The sequence below is a fragment of the Macrosteles quadrilineatus genome, unplaced genomic scaffold (assembly GCF_028750875.1).
Source record: "Macrosteles quadrilineatus isolate MER2022 unplaced genomic scaffold, UCM_ALF_1.0 Scaffold_2__2_contigs__length_208266976, whole genome shotgun sequence".
In the NCBI taxonomy this organism is placed as follows: Eukaryota; Metazoa; Arthropoda; class Insecta; order Hemiptera; family Cicadellidae; genus Macrosteles; species Macrosteles quadrilineatus.
In genome coordinates this window covers 179,698,968-179,714,668 of record NW_026542595.1, presented here as the reverse complement: position 1 = coordinate 179,714,668, position 15,701 = coordinate 179,698,968, and the positions used below count along the sequence as shown (strand labels likewise).

At 34.9% G+C, this 15,701-nt stretch overlaps 1 protein-coding gene across 1 annotated transcript; it reads left to right on the top strand.

Annotated features, from left to right (window-relative positions):
- Positions 1–1,138: 1,138 nt before the first annotated feature.
- LOC128987480 (CLIP domain-containing serine protease B4-like) lies at positions 1,139–7,759 on the top strand. The gene is made up of 8 exons (XM_054408342.1): positions 1,139–1,297; positions 2,611–2,815; positions 3,327–3,514; positions 4,765–4,873; positions 5,094–5,275; positions 6,446–6,541; positions 7,081–7,277; positions 7,605–7,759. Exons 1-8 carry the CDS (start codon positions 1,237–1,239, stop codon positions 7,716–7,718), a joined length of 1,152 nt encoding a protein of 383 aa, XP_054264317.1. The 5' UTR covers positions 1,139–1,236; the 3' UTR covers positions 7,719–7,759.
- The last annotated feature ends 7,942 nt before the right edge of the window (positions 7,760–15,701 follow it).

Here is a 15,701-nt window from a genome sequence, read left to right as displayed (position 1 = left end):
ACCATCTAGTCACCTAGTCAAAGTTGATTTACTAGAAATTTCATGGAAATAGTAATTGTGTTAAAAACAAAACTCAATCAACCTTGTTTTGATTTGTTTCTTTTTAAAACCTTTTTTACTGTAGTTTTTTGTAATAATATGTTGTTTTCTTTTGTGTCAGTACACAGACATTTTCTGCAATACTGTCGTGAATAAAATTCATCTAATCCATAACTTTCAAATTTTAATTGCACACACTCTCTTAAGTTCTTAGGATGTCATACCCAACAAAGCAATTGAAAGTAAAAATCAACTACACAATAGCAGTTTATCCTGAACTTCTAAAGTATTTTTTTGTTTTGGTTTCCGGTTTTTTTGTGACTCTTGATAACAGTACTGGAAAAACACAAACACTGACAAATGGAAGTGATAAGAGATTTGGACTTGATTTTCCTATTTTTTAATGAGTTGTCTGTAGAGTTAGGCCATGTTAGGCTTTTACAGCAGGGTATTCAATGGCCTTGTAGCAAAAAAATTTTAATTTTACTTCAAATAAATCAAAACGTCATACTGACAACTTAGATTTTTTGCAGCTAATAATTTCTGTCTTAACACTGTAGCACAAAATTATGTTAAGTACCACAAATGGGTCCTACCGTTGACTATAGACAATTATTATTATTGAAGAAATTGCCATTTAAAAATAAAACAGAAATACATTTTAGGACATTACTATTGTAATAAATTGTTATCAATTATTAATTAAATTTATAAAATTTATTCAACTAAATTGGTAGGATTGGAACTGATACTGGGGCCCATTTCATAATAAAGTACAAACTAATATTATTAGTAAATCAGCTGATCGAAATGGGCCCCAGATGGATAAAAAAATACAGCTAGCAAATAAATATTCCAAATGAGAGCAAAACAAAACACGACTATGAAGTACTAAGTTCATTCAATTAATATACCTAACCTGAAAGAAGAAATATTACAAATTTTATTAGACTGTTTATGTAGCCTACTTTCAGCAGAACAATAATAAGTATACAATGAAAATCCGCAGTAAAAAAGGTTCCATTGGCTCTCGGTAATCCCTATTAGAGTGAAAGTGATAAAACAGAATATATTCAGGGAAACTTGTTTAGTCCAGTAGGTAATGAGTACATCCTGCAGGAAGAGGAAAACCATTGTTGTGACTGATTATCATAACTGATCAATCACAATCAGTGAGCTCCATGTGTGTGATGTGGAATGGCGGCTCACTGGCTGTTGCTTATCTGTCTGGTGAAATCCATTCACTGCTTGAATGATGGTAAGAGAATTTAGTGTGATGCAATCGTGGATTGGGATTCGTTTTTGTTTAAGATATTGAGGAGGATATGAGATGGGCTTGAGTGGGATTTTCATTAAATATTTCCATTTCATGACGTTCACTGTTGCTACGCGTGTATCCTAGTTTCCCTAGGGAAAACTCTCCTAGGCACTTTACAGTTGTTAGAGGCTTCAATAAATGTTTAAAAATAACGTCCTCTAATTCTCGGTTTTGCTCAACGCAAATATGCCAACTTTGAGTTTGTGGGAACTTTCCAATCCTGGGATTTGTCTAAGCCAATCCTGGGATTAAATTATTTTATAATTTCAACTTTTTACCCATTTTAAATGGGCATGGAGTCTCCCTGTTGAGTCCCCCAATCTTATAAACTGGCAGTGTTGTACTGACAATTTTATCGTCTTTCTAAGTAAAAGATATTATCACAAAGACTTTTTATCGCCCGTCTTTCTTATATACAGTGTATAAATGTTGATGTGTCATTCATGAATTTGACAAATACAAAAGAAAATACGAGCAACCTTGCTTGCATTTAAAACGTCAAGCTTCACTCAACACTAAATTTGTTAAGTTGCACTGATACTTTTGATCACTGGGGAAACTATTGGGCTATTATGGAACCTAATATGGAAATAACTTGCTCTGGACTAAATATGGCGCTAAGTTAAGAACTAAAGGTTCTTACACTCGCTCATCAACGCAAATATTTTTTTTCAGTTCAATAAACCAAAAATACAAGGATAAAAAAATAACGTAAGAAGAATCAGCGGTTGCAGCTGTACGGTATAGATTTTATGTAGATATAGCCATAAAACAATTTAAGGTACAAAGAACAAATCATTTTCTTATGTAGTGATGTGTGTACGTAACACAGCTTAGGATTGAAAAATATTTAATCAGCGCACAAGCATAAAACAAAATAAACATACAGAATTATAGACCTTAAACATAAGCAACATTAATGATACAATTTGTATGTTTAGGCCTTATATGATATTAATACAATAATGTTGGCGTTTATATTATGGCAAAGTTATATTTGCCGTATCAATTGTGTCTCATGTCAAAAGTAAAACTCAAAATAAGTTGTCAATCAGCGTACATCCCGGGATTGAGACTCCTACTATACCATTGTAGATTCCATAGTACTTATTCAAGTTGATTGGCTTTGCAAGAGCAAATTACTAAGCTACCTATGTTCATTCACATAATAAGCGTACAACTGAGATTGTCTAATGCACAGAGATAAAATAATTTGTGGACTAAAATTGTATATCAACTTCCACCATCTTCAGACATATCAGAGGCTACTGACATGCTGTTAATGGAAGGAGAGATATCTCGAATTGTATCTCCTGACGACAAACATCAGAGTGCAGCCTACTCAGAGTCAGGTGTCGGACAAGATCAAACATGTGCGACTGGGGCCAAGTGTACATCCTTGCAGAGCTGTAGACTGGTCCGAACACTGATGAACAAGAATTGTCTTGCTAGTAACAAGTAAGTGTATTTCTACAGCAAAAACTGTCAACCATGGGCGCCCACAGGAATTTTCTTGAGTAGGTGAAGAAGTATCTTATTCCAAGCGCCCTCCACCACAAACAAGTTAATGTAAAACGCTTTAAAACATGATTGTTGGCTTTCTGAAATGTATAATTTTCTATTTGATGCTACAACTGTTTAAAATCTTACAGAGCATAGTGGATTTTCAGTTGATTTTTTTCTCAGGACCATGGCCCGCATTTAAATAATTTGAGCTATTTAACTCAAATTATTTCTCATTAATCTACGCTCTGAAGAACTTCTATATTGCGATAAAATATCAGGGCTATGTTATGTGACTTTATTGTGTCTTAGCCCATACAGAGGCTATAATTTATTTAAGTACACTAGCTGAAACATATATCTATCTCTTTCAAAAAAATCCTTCCAATTAATTGTTTCATAAATTAGAAACTTCTCTCATCTTGCTATACAATATTCTTGCTATACAATATTCTTCCTTACCTAGGCTCCGAGAGCTTACCTGTGGCTACTTGGGTGACGAACCTCTCGTCTGCTGTCCTGTCTCTGCCATCAAACACGACCCTGAGCCTGTCAATGGTGAGGCCTGCGGAGCTCCTCTCCTCTACAACTGGTGGAAAAACAACTACCAGGGAGTTGGGGCTTTACCATTTGTCGCTAGGATCGGGTTTAGGAGTAAGTCTGCAGATTGAACCCGGATGTACACCACATTGTGATGTACATTGTTTAATTAGGAGTAAGTCTTTAGATAATACTACCCAACTATTTACTGAGCGTGTTTTAAAAGCTATATTTAGATTAGCCACTTGTAGTGTTTGCTATAGTTTAAAATATTCTTTGTTCTCGCTATCTTTTGTTAATGACTACTATGATAATTCTAGAATCGTGGTCTTCTGGTAACGACTGTTACCAAAATCTATGAATCAATAAACTCTCACACTCTGATGTTTCGGCCTCAATATAGAGCGCCATCCTCAGGGTGACTTGACTCCGCACAGCTACAAATCAAGCCCCCTGAGGATGGTGCTTTATATCGAAGCCGAAATAAGAGTGAGAGTAGTGATCCATTGATTTTGACACGGTCGTTAGCAGAGAAGACCACGATTCTAGAATAAGTGATCCTGGAAGCCTATCCAGGAAGATTATTCTGTTAATTTTTGATAAGACATAAAATAACGGCTTGGTTAAAAAGTTTGTATTTACAGAAGCTGCAATTTTGAATTGATTTGTGTTTACGGAGCAACAACTCACAAAAACTTAAAAAAGATATTGAAACTCCAAAAGAAATGTATAAGAATCATGCTAGGTTTGAAGTACAAGGCTCATGTAAAGGATAGGTTTAGGGAACTGGGAATTTTGTCGGTGTTTGATTTATATATATATGAATGTGTTATGTATGTAAGACAGAACATGACTAATACTAGTTTTCTTGGCCATAATCATACTTATAACACTAGACACAAAAATGATTTAAAATTAGAAACACATAGATTAGAATTTAAAAAAAAAGACCACATATAAGGGTGCCAAATTCTTTAATAGATTGCCCGAAAGTTTAAAAAGTGAGACTAACATTAAGAAATTCAATAAAAATTTAAAGGCATTCATGATTGAGAACACTTGTTATTCAATTAATGAGTTTTTAAATAAAATAAGATAAATGGAGTTGTTGGTAAGATTTGTTAATAAAAAGAGGTGTTCTGTATTATACTTGTAAATAGATTAATTTTAATGTACTTATTTTTATTTCTTAGAAATAAGATCTGACACCATTCATTGTACATAAATTGTACATATTATGAATAAAGACATATTTGATTTGATTTGATTTGATTTGATGTTCTAAGTATTAAAACAGATAGTAGGTATGAAAAGTACATTAAGACTAGCATCTTCAGGTTAATTGCAATGATGTTTTATTTCAGGTAAAACCCAAGGTACAACATCCTACCCTTGCTGTGGTTCCATAATATCTAAGCGAGTAATCTTAACATCGGCTCACTGTGCACTGGCCCAGACTGCAAAACAGTATGTGTAAGTATTTAAATATTTTTCTGAATATACATAAGTAAAATTAGAAAATATGGATTGTAGGATAAACTTTATCCCAATAGACTGTATGAGCTTATAATGCATGGACTTTCTTCCCCTTAAAAGGTTTGCAGATTTACAAGGATGCAGAATGCAGATGAATATTGTATTGTGGCTATATAAAAACTGCCTAACTACAGTGTACGTACCTTTTTGTTCTAAGGTGGACAGTGAGAGTTGGAGAGTATGACATGGCCACAGACCCAGATTGTGGTAAATCCTTCTGTGCTCATCCTGTACAAGACATCCTCATCAGCCACGTGGTGGTACATCCTGGATATGAGCCAAAGTCCTTCAGACACAACATCGCACTACTGGTCCTCAGACACAACATTAACTTTTCTGGTTAGTTATCTGCAATTCTTATTTGTTTTTGCGTATTTTTTGTGCTATTTGCATCATTTAAAGTTTTTTGTATGGAAATTGTCCAAACTTCATCTAATGTTGACCATTCAGTAATTGGTAGACAAATGACAGAATTTGAGTACAGATCCAGACCATGTTTTTTAGCAAACCAGCTACTGGTACCTACAGTTGGTGGGGTTTTTCATATTAGTTAAATATGAAAAAAATATTTTGTTAAGTACAGTTAAGTAATTTTATAGACTAACCAACACAAGTAGACTTCTCATTCCATTGTAAATTTTGAAGCTTCTTTTTCGTGTCTAGTTCATGTTTGGTGACTCTGATTGCTAGTGTTGACAAAATTTTGTTTCTATTATTTTAGGGTTATTTTCATGGTTTGTGATGCGATTTATTGTTTGGTTATATAATTAGGAGACGAGTTATTGTTTATGATTAGATTGTTTTATTTGGTTAAACAAGATTTTAAATAACTAAAATAAGAAGAAACAATTTGTAAATAAAACACGACCTCTACAGTGTACCGGAGAGAACTAACAATAAAATTGGCTTCAGCTGATCCATTAGAATGAGAAATATACTAAGGGAGTATGTTTTATCGTAGACAAATAGAATAAATATAGACCAGCAATAGTGCTGTGGTTAGCATATGTTCCGGCGCCCACTGCTAGGAGTACCGTGTAGTTACGGCGCCTGCTGGTAGCATACAATACAATATTCATTATTGTTCATTCGTTAAGAATTAAGCGCATATGGCTCCTGCGCTCCTCGCCTGCAGCGGTATGCGCCTTAACTACACGGTACTCCTAGCCGTGGGTACTGGAACCTTTCTTAGACAGTCTATATTTATTCTATTTGTCTAAGGTTTTATCTATGGTTCTACTTCAAAATTTATTTTTATACATACATAATTTTATTTCTGTAATTACCTTACTGTACTTAACAAAATATTTTGTTATGTTTAACTAACCATATGATTGTTAGATTTTGACATAAACATAACCTTCAGGTTTTGTGATGTGTCTGATGATGCCAGCATAACTGGCAAAAGGCCTCATGAAAATAAAAACTCAAAAATATTGGTGAAGTTTATATTTAAAATTTGAATGAAACCCAATATTACCAGTTCTTGATAATATTAGTTTTTTTTAGTGAATGCTCAGCCAGTGTGTTTAAGGAACAGCCCATATTCTCTAGTTGGACAACGGGCCAAGTTGGTTGGTTGGGGAAAAACTCCTGGACAATTGGGTAAGTTTTTTTTTTATAGACTTTAAATGTGGAATATTTTACTTACCATAGCAACGTTCTTGGTTTCCTGATAACGAAGAATAATCCATTCTTGTTTGACGGTGTGATTATGACACAAGTGTATTCGAAACTTGGTGACAAATGCGTTACCTGAAGGATTGTTGATTTTCAGGTACGTACGTAAACCTCTAATTACTATTTAAAATATACATACACATTGTCCTCTATTCCAGTTATTCCCGAGTCTTAACATCGAGAAAGTCTCTCAATCTTCTCCTATTCCTACATAGTTCCTCTTTCTCCCATCTGCCATCTCACTTCTCTCTTTACCTGATTCACCTACCTCTTTCTAGGTCTCTTTGCCTTTATCATCATCCATTCAATTTTTCATGGAATTTTCTTTTACATGTCACAACCATAATCTTGTTTTTCCTTCTCCTTTGTTTTCTTCTAATATCTTTATTCCTAACTCTATCCCACCTTCCTTTTCCCAATCGCTGAAAATCATATTTCTCCCTCTAAGCAATCTGAACTTTCAGAAACTCCCGATGAACAGCAGACTGTGGAGATGCCGATTTTACAAAGGAAAAAGTGCACCGATGTTTACGAGGACGTGATTCCTGTCACTCAAGATCATCTTTGTGTTGGAGGCGAGAAGAACAAGGATGCTTGTTCAGGGTTTGGAGGCGCTCCTCTTGTGTACCTAGATAGAACTGACCAGCCTAAGTATTATCAGGTAAGAAACCAGAAATATTCCGTCCAAAAACCTTTATGATAAATTTTAACAACAACAGTTGCAAATAATGCATTAGCTTCATCAGCTGTTGCATTATTTGCAACTGTTGTTGTCTGCACCCCAAAATCCCATAACGGTTACTTTCCGTGCACCACAAATGCACAGAAAGTTAATGTTATGTAATTTTGCCGTGCAGTAGCGGGAATAACCTATTTTCATAGCTCATTTTACGTTTAGAAAGTGTGCTATCATGTGTAGAGTAATGAAAAATAAATGTTTGAACATTTGTAGAAAGATGTTAGCGGAATGTCAATGCCACTGTTTCAGGTGGGGATTGTCTCTTTCGGTTCAGATAAATGTGGAGTACAAGGCATCCCAAGTGTGTACTCTAGTATAGACAAATATCTGGACTGGATCAAACTCAACTCTCCTGATCTGTAATGTTCAGAATATTTACAATATTAGGCGTTAATAAACTTGTATTTTACCATACAATGGTGTTAATTTCCCCCGTTTCCAGTTGAAAATGAGTACAGTAGTCGCAGCTAGTCTGGGCGCGCGGACCCTTGTGTACTAACCGTTCCCCACGCCAAAGCCATGAAGACAGCGCTGAGGCGCTGAACACCCCCAGAGAGCCTTGTGGGCCAGATGTTTTTGGAAATGAGCAATAAACACTCCCCTCTACACCCCCCGCCATAGCACGGCCGCGCGCCCAGACTAGCTGCGACTACTGTATGCTGGTAGAGAAATTGGGAGTATTTCATTTGGTCCAAAATCGTTTGGTCCACAAGTTGTAAAACAGTTCGTTTGGTCCAAAATCGTTTGGTCCACAAGTTGTTAAACAGTTCGTTTGGTCCAAAATCGTTTTATCATCCAGTTGGGGAGTATTTCATTTGGTCCAAAATCGTTTGGTCCACAAGTTGTAAAACAGTTCGTTTGGTCCAAAATCGTTTGGTCCACAAGTTGTTAAACAGTTCGTTTGGTCCAAAATCGTTTGGTCCACAAGTTGTAAAACAGTTCGTTTGGTCCAAAATCGTTTGGTCCAAAAGTACAGGCAAAACCAGAATTACAATTGTGTATTGTGGAGTAAACTTATGAAATAGACTGTACGTTTCACTGTGGACCATTCGATCGGGTCGTTTTATCCAAAACTCTAATACAAGTTCGTTTGGTCCAAAAGTATGAACTATTGCGTCCCTCACATAGAAGGCGTTCAAATAATCGCCGTCACGTCGTCAACCCAACCGCCTGCCTTCCGAGGCCTATTTGTTGTTTTGTGTTACGTTTCTAAATAATTGATATGTTTGCATTTATATACACGTACATATACATATATTTATTTATATATAATGTGTTTGTGTAATGTTTACTTTTTATCCCCAGTCAATCTTAAAACAACGCGTTTTAATTCCCTAGATTTGTGGATAAACATTGACTTTGCTTTGAGTTTGCATTTAATGTTAAACAGATGGTTTATTTAATTTATCTATATATTAAAATTCAATCTGTGTTTGTTGTGTGTTTGTCATGGTATTTGTAACAATTATGTAGTTAATAATACAAATATATAAAGTTAATTTCTCATCGAAGATATATCCTATTTGTAAAACTTCCCAAAATGTTATGTTTACTCCCCATGAGAACCGTGAATAAATTAGTGAAAAGAAAAGAGTTTGTAATTGTTGTACCTTTATAAAAATTATATTATATTTTTAAATATTTATATCTTACTAATATTATAAATGTGAAAGTTTGTGTGTTTGTTTGTTTGTTTGAAGTTCAATCACGCATAAACCACTGGACGGATTGGGCTGAAATTTGGCATGATGATAGCTTACATTCCCGATTAACATATAGGCATATTCTTATCTCAAAAATCCTTTCGGGCTCCGCCCCAGTGGCTCTGTAATTCCCCATGTTAACCTTATGAGTATTCATATTTAAAGGGAATTAAAGAATTTAGTCAGCTGTATCAACTAAAAAAGTTGGTTCTATGATATGGAAAAGCATTAAAAGTTATAAGATTTACCAACAGGGTGCAGCACTATATTTTTTTGCATTTATGAAAACAGCTAATTTGAACTAAGCAGCAACAAAAAACTGTGATTCGCAATGAGAACTGTCAAAGTAGGATTGTTTACAGTTATGTATATGTTTTTCATTTCATGAATAATTTGTGATATTTTGCGAATTGATAATTTATTTTTCTCTATTGTTTAGGTAAAATGGTAGAACATTATGGCTATGGTAGATGTGTAATACTATAGAATACTGTAAATTTTGTAACGGGTCAAATGTGTAGGGGGTAAAATAACGGCTAAACCACGAAACTTAAACAGCTGAATGTAAGCTGTTGTTGTGCCCTAGTCGCGACGCTAAACTGACATCGCACCTAACCTCCAATTCCAAGACAGCAGACGACGTTGGTGTCAGTTTGGTTGTTTGGTTGTTCGACTGCGTCTGAGGGCGGGCTACGGGAGAGAATAAGAGCAGCTGATCCACCTTGTGAGCGAGGCAGCTATAAAGCATGTTAAAGCTGTCATACGCCTGCCTTTGCTGACACGGGACTCAGCTGACTCTGTTTGTGCTGACCAATCAGGAAGCGTTTTAACTTTCGTCTCGATTCTGAGACGAAGGTGAAGGAAGAAGAAGAATTGTGGAGGAGAATTGTCATTCGTAATCCCGGCTTTTCGTAAGTTCGTTTCGCTTTTGGTTCGTTCTCGAAAATTCGTGCAAGTAAGGTTCGTATCGCAAGCTCTGAAAGCTTAAGTTCGTATGTATTGTTTCGTAGTGAATGTTTTGATATAATTTCGTCATCGGGTAAGTTTGGTAACTAACTTACAGATTATTGTATATTACTTGACCAGTTTTCGTGTACGAAACTTGGTTGAACTTGAAGGCTAGGCCTGATTCGCAGACCTAGTCATACGCCTTAACCAACAATTTGAGTAAAGTACTGCAGTTGGTGAAATATATTTTCAATTACGTTTCATAATCCGTCTTGGGACTTTCTTTTTTTAATTCTTAAAACCCTTTTTTTAAAGTTCCCCAAACGTACCAAAGTCTGTTCCAGCAGACAGGTTTCTGCTGGACAAGTTCTGTCGAAGTTGGTCTAAGTTGAACACGTGAGGAAGTTAAAGTTTTAGTTTTTCGTTTTTGGCTCAAGGAGCAGTTTCACTTTTTTAGTTTCGTTTTTTTGTTCGTTCCTCACCTGGACCACTTAGGCTGACTTGTTTTCTTATCATTTAGTAAATTCGGACTCTGTGGGAGTTAGACTAGGTTAGGCCTATTCTTGTTCTAACCTTGTTTGTTTCAGGTTGACAACTTAACTCCGTAGGTAAGCGGAGTGACTACTTAGCTTACTTGTTGATTCGTTAAGTTAGCTAGTAGTGTATCATTTAGATATTTGCCCACAGAGTCCAGTCAAAATTATTATTTTCCCCACAAGCCCTAGGCTAGAGTGGTGATTTCGAGTAGGGTGTTTAGTAACCCGCAACGTTCGTCTCGAGCTCTGACAACCAGGGCTATCAAACTTAGGCTATCCGAATCACTATCGACTCCTGGGAAACTCCCCGCGACCAGACTAGGGCGAATCCTGGGATCCTCGTTTTGTTACCGGTGGCGTAATTTCCCTCTTGTCGTCCGCCAGGAAAATTACGTCACAATTTAAAAAAGCAAATTTTATCAAACTGTGTCCTCCACCCATTGCAATCGCAAAGCTTGAGTATAACTGCAATAAGCATTTTATACTTATATTCCAACCCCGTACGAAGGACGGGTACTCTGATAGTTTTTATATATTTTTATATTTTATATTTTTAAATTATATTATTTTTTTTTGTATACATTTAATAGTTAGTTTTTAGTACTGCAACGCGTGCCGGATAAATACTAGTCTGATACTGTATATATATATATAAACGCGTTTTTTATTTTGATATTTTGAACCACTTTACGGATATTAATGAATTTAAATAGAATGATAGATAATTAAGAAATGAAGGGGATGTCGAGGCCATAACCGTACGTAAGGCTAACTTCACTGTGTTATAGAAATAAGTGTAAATTGCGTACTAAACAGCTAAAGTAGTTTCATGTTGTTTTTTCTAAAAAGTGAAAAGGTGGTTTCAAATTAAATTACATGTAAATGTTTATGTTAATAATGTTTTGTTTACACAAATGTTGTGTTTGTCGTTGTTCGCCGACATAATATTTAACTTTAAAATGTAGTTTTCACTTACCATAAAGGATGTGCGTTATCACTAAAATTGCGAAAATTCAAGGACTTATATGGTCGAACCATGTGCTCATTTTATATTCTGTGGTCAATGTGTGGCAGTCCATAGAATGACTACCCACAGCCAGTTCGCTGCCCGCTGTGTCGGACTAACGTCACCTCCTACAGGAGGATTTTTCAATAGTAAGTAGTAAATTGCAATAATTTATTATAACATGAAAACAGTTATAATTTTATTATAATATTTTCGACTCATTCAATATACGTTATAATAAATACGTTAATATGACAAATATGGCTACTTGACGTTACACGAAATCAAATCAATTCATTTTAAAAATAATTTATTCCACCAAATATATCTTAACAACATAATACAAGGGAACATAATACAAAGGATGGTCCCAACATAGAAAAAGCCTGTGCGTGGGGAACGTCGTCCATTACAACATAATATCTGAAGTCCATCCAATTGATAATCCATTTACAACACCTTATACAACTCTACATATTAATACATATTTACAAAGGAAAAACACTTTCACTGGGGAGCCATTACAGGTCAATGAAATTAAAACAAAATAATACGTATTTATTAGCTTTGGGTAATATAAACTGGCAGGTTAACAGAGTACTGCAGTTATAATGCTCGCATAACAATCAAAAGGATTGCCGCATCGATCCAGATAAAATTAATTACCTTTTTTATTGTTCAAAGATGGATTATTGTCTCATGTCATTAATAACAGTTTTACATACTTGACCTTCCGTTTTTAGGTGCATAGAACTCCAAAAGTTATCGTCCTCTTCGGCCACTGTGGGAGCTGTCACCTCGGCCAAATAGACGTGAGGAGAAGCCACTGGACCAGGGCCGGATTTAGCATTTTTGCGCCCCTAGGCCCAAATAATTTTCCACCCCCTAGTCTGGTCACAGTTACTATGACTATTTATTTTTATTTTTAGATAACCTAGGTATACAAAAAATTACTCTCAATCACTTTGTTTATGTTGAATAAACGATTTTTTATGCGGCAAAATTGTTTTCATCACCTTAAGTACTTCCTGTAGTCTGTCACAATTTCATTTGTCTAACTGGCGTATTTTGGTTTAGTTGCAACAACGTTCGTTTTCTATTTACCTAAGAAAATGCAGAGTTACACATAGACTAGGTAAAACCCGTCGAAATCGACGGTTGCTTTAAAGGCTTACGACAATTCCTCTAACCACAGATAACGTACTACTAGGGGATTAGATACTAGTAGGGGTTATATTATCTGTGCTCTAACTGAGACAAATAGAGTGAAATTATAACAAAAAATGTCAGCATTTAGCATTTTTTAATGAGTAATAAATAAGTGTAGAAACAATAATGGCTATTGCGTTAGTTACAAAATATTGTTGAACATTCAATGAATAACATATTTCTTATATCGTCTATCATAGGAGTTATTGTTCCTATGCTAATAATTATTGTCTCTTCTTTTTGATGAATATAATACGAGGAATGCTTTTTGAAGAATCTTTAAATGGTATTAAAATCGTATTGGTTTAGCCTATATTTTGGTTTATCAATCACGCATTAACAAATTATCATATTGGGTTTGAATTTTGTATATACCTTGCTCATATTTCGATTAATAAGTTTTTTCGGGTTACGCCCCGGTGGATCTAGAATTTCGACAGACAGAAATCGAGATGATACTTGTTTCGGCTTCTTTATTGTATAAAACGTAAAAATAACCTTAAAATTTATAATTTTGAGCAATTTACAGATGAATCTCTAATTTTATTTATATAGATTATAATAAACCAGAAAAGATTATTTTAAGTTTACTTGTAAGTTCGGGTTTTCATGTTTATTCTTGTAAGTTCAGTTGCCGCAGGCACAGCCATCACGTGACCTAGCATTACTCACGTAGGCCAAGCTGACCACTAACTTGGAATTTCCTTAGTGCCTTCAATCTGGCTAGGCAAAATGCAACACAGCCATGCTTAACAATTGCTGTTGGCTGGTCAGGGGCGCGCACCATGAAATTATGTCAACGTGATCAGTCTAGACTCCGATCAGTACAATTGTTGCAACGACGTTGCACACTTCAGCGATTTTATCAGTTCAGTGCTATGCTAATTGAATCTGTTTGTTGGGAAGGCACGTTCTTACTACAAAGGGAGACCCACCCTAAAGCTGGTTAAGTTTTATTTTTCTTCGTCACGTTGTTAATCAACGTATCTTTGAAAGGATGAGGAGATCCGGTACAAAATGTACACGACCTTTCTGTCATGACAGTAAATGGTAAAAAAATGGTGATCACTCTTTGTGAAATTTGTTTTACAGTTAAGGTGTAGTGTTATTATAAAAATTCCCACTTAAGGCCAATCAAGTGGGCCACGGTCCGTAATATCGTACAAAAGGTAACATGCTACTGCAAAACATCTGTCAAGATATAGGTACTACTGTAATTTAAGGTTTCTGTGTTTGGATGTCATTAGACACGATAAGAGCACACTGAACTTCTTCTGCAGATGAACAATCTGTTGGTTACGAGAAATATAAGCCGAATTAATAAATGCCACAATTCAAGCGCTTTAAATTGACTCTGGCCTGAGAAACTGTTTATAGTATGGAGTTTGGGCCTTTTTTATGTCACCATCTGGGTAAGTAACTTAAGAGAGATCAATGATTTTTGTTGCTGAGTAGCGCCAGTAAACATGTACAACACTTCTTTAGTTGAATAACATTCATTGGCTCTATTGTGTATTCTTTCACTAAGCTGAATTAATACATCAAAGTAAACTCTCTAAAAGTCTGTAATAAACTGAAATTTAGGATTAATAACTTTCTATAACTTATCATGCGTTTATTCATAAAATTATTAAAAATTTAATCCAGTAACTGAAAACCACTATTATTTAAAAAAATATGGGCAACGTGCCTGAATGTTTGTCTCAGACAATTATGCATATCACAAAGAGTAGACCTATAATTGATGTACCTTAATGATATGTCTATGATAAATAAAAGTAGCCTATTTAACATTCATTTTCATAGACTGTAAAAGCCTTCTGCACTTTTATTATTCTGTATCGTATTACATAATAGGAAATTGTCCAATGATTAAATACACATGTATAACAATAATCTCGTGATGATCTGTCAGTCTTGAATAATAAGACAAAATATCGGCAAAAGTAGTCAAAAAGGCAGACACCAACCAGTACAATAGATATAACATAATGCAATAAGAAATGATTGAAAGAGTTACTGTAATATTACGATTATATAACTGTTCGTAATGGAACGTTATATTGCTAAACATGACATTATACAGAAGAACATCAATTTTAAAATAAGAAAATAAGATCCTTATATATAATTCTGTAAGACAAAATTTATACCAGGAAATTGTGGACGTCCAGAAAATATGAGTAGGCTAATTAATGTAATTTTCATGTTCTATTTTAACCTTTTGATTAAGAATTATAGACAACCATGATCAATAGTAAACACTCCATTGTAAATAGGTACCGGTACAACAATACAAATTAAGGTGTATGATAAACATTTAAAACACGTTGGTCCACTGAACACTCTGTATATTAGAAGGTCGCCAAATGTGATAAAAACTGTTAATTTATAAGATTTCCAACCGTATGATACACTATTGAGCTTTAAGTTTGTTTATGTACGCTTTAGTGGTTTGAATACAACAAAACATGGCGTCTTTAACGTTAAAAACATAGAAAGTCAACATGTTTAAAGCAAAAATTGTATTAATATTATTATTGTATACGACGGCGGATATTTGAACGCCTTCAATGTGAGGGACGCAATAGTTTATACTTTGGACCAAACGAACTCGTATTAATGTGTTGGACCAAACGATTTTGGACCAAACGAACTGTTTTACAACTGTTGGACCAAACGATTTTGGACCAAATGAACGGCAATATAAACGTACAGTATATTTCATAAGTTTACTCTACAATGCAACATTTTACTTCTAGTTTGGCCTGTACTTTTGGACCAAACGATTTTGGACCAAACGAACGTGTTTTTAATTGTTGGACCAAACGATTTTGGACCAAACGAACGAGTTTTTAACTGTTGGACCAAACGATTTTGGACCAAACGAACGGCAATATAAACTGTGGACCAAACGACTTTGGACCAAATGAAATTGGATAAA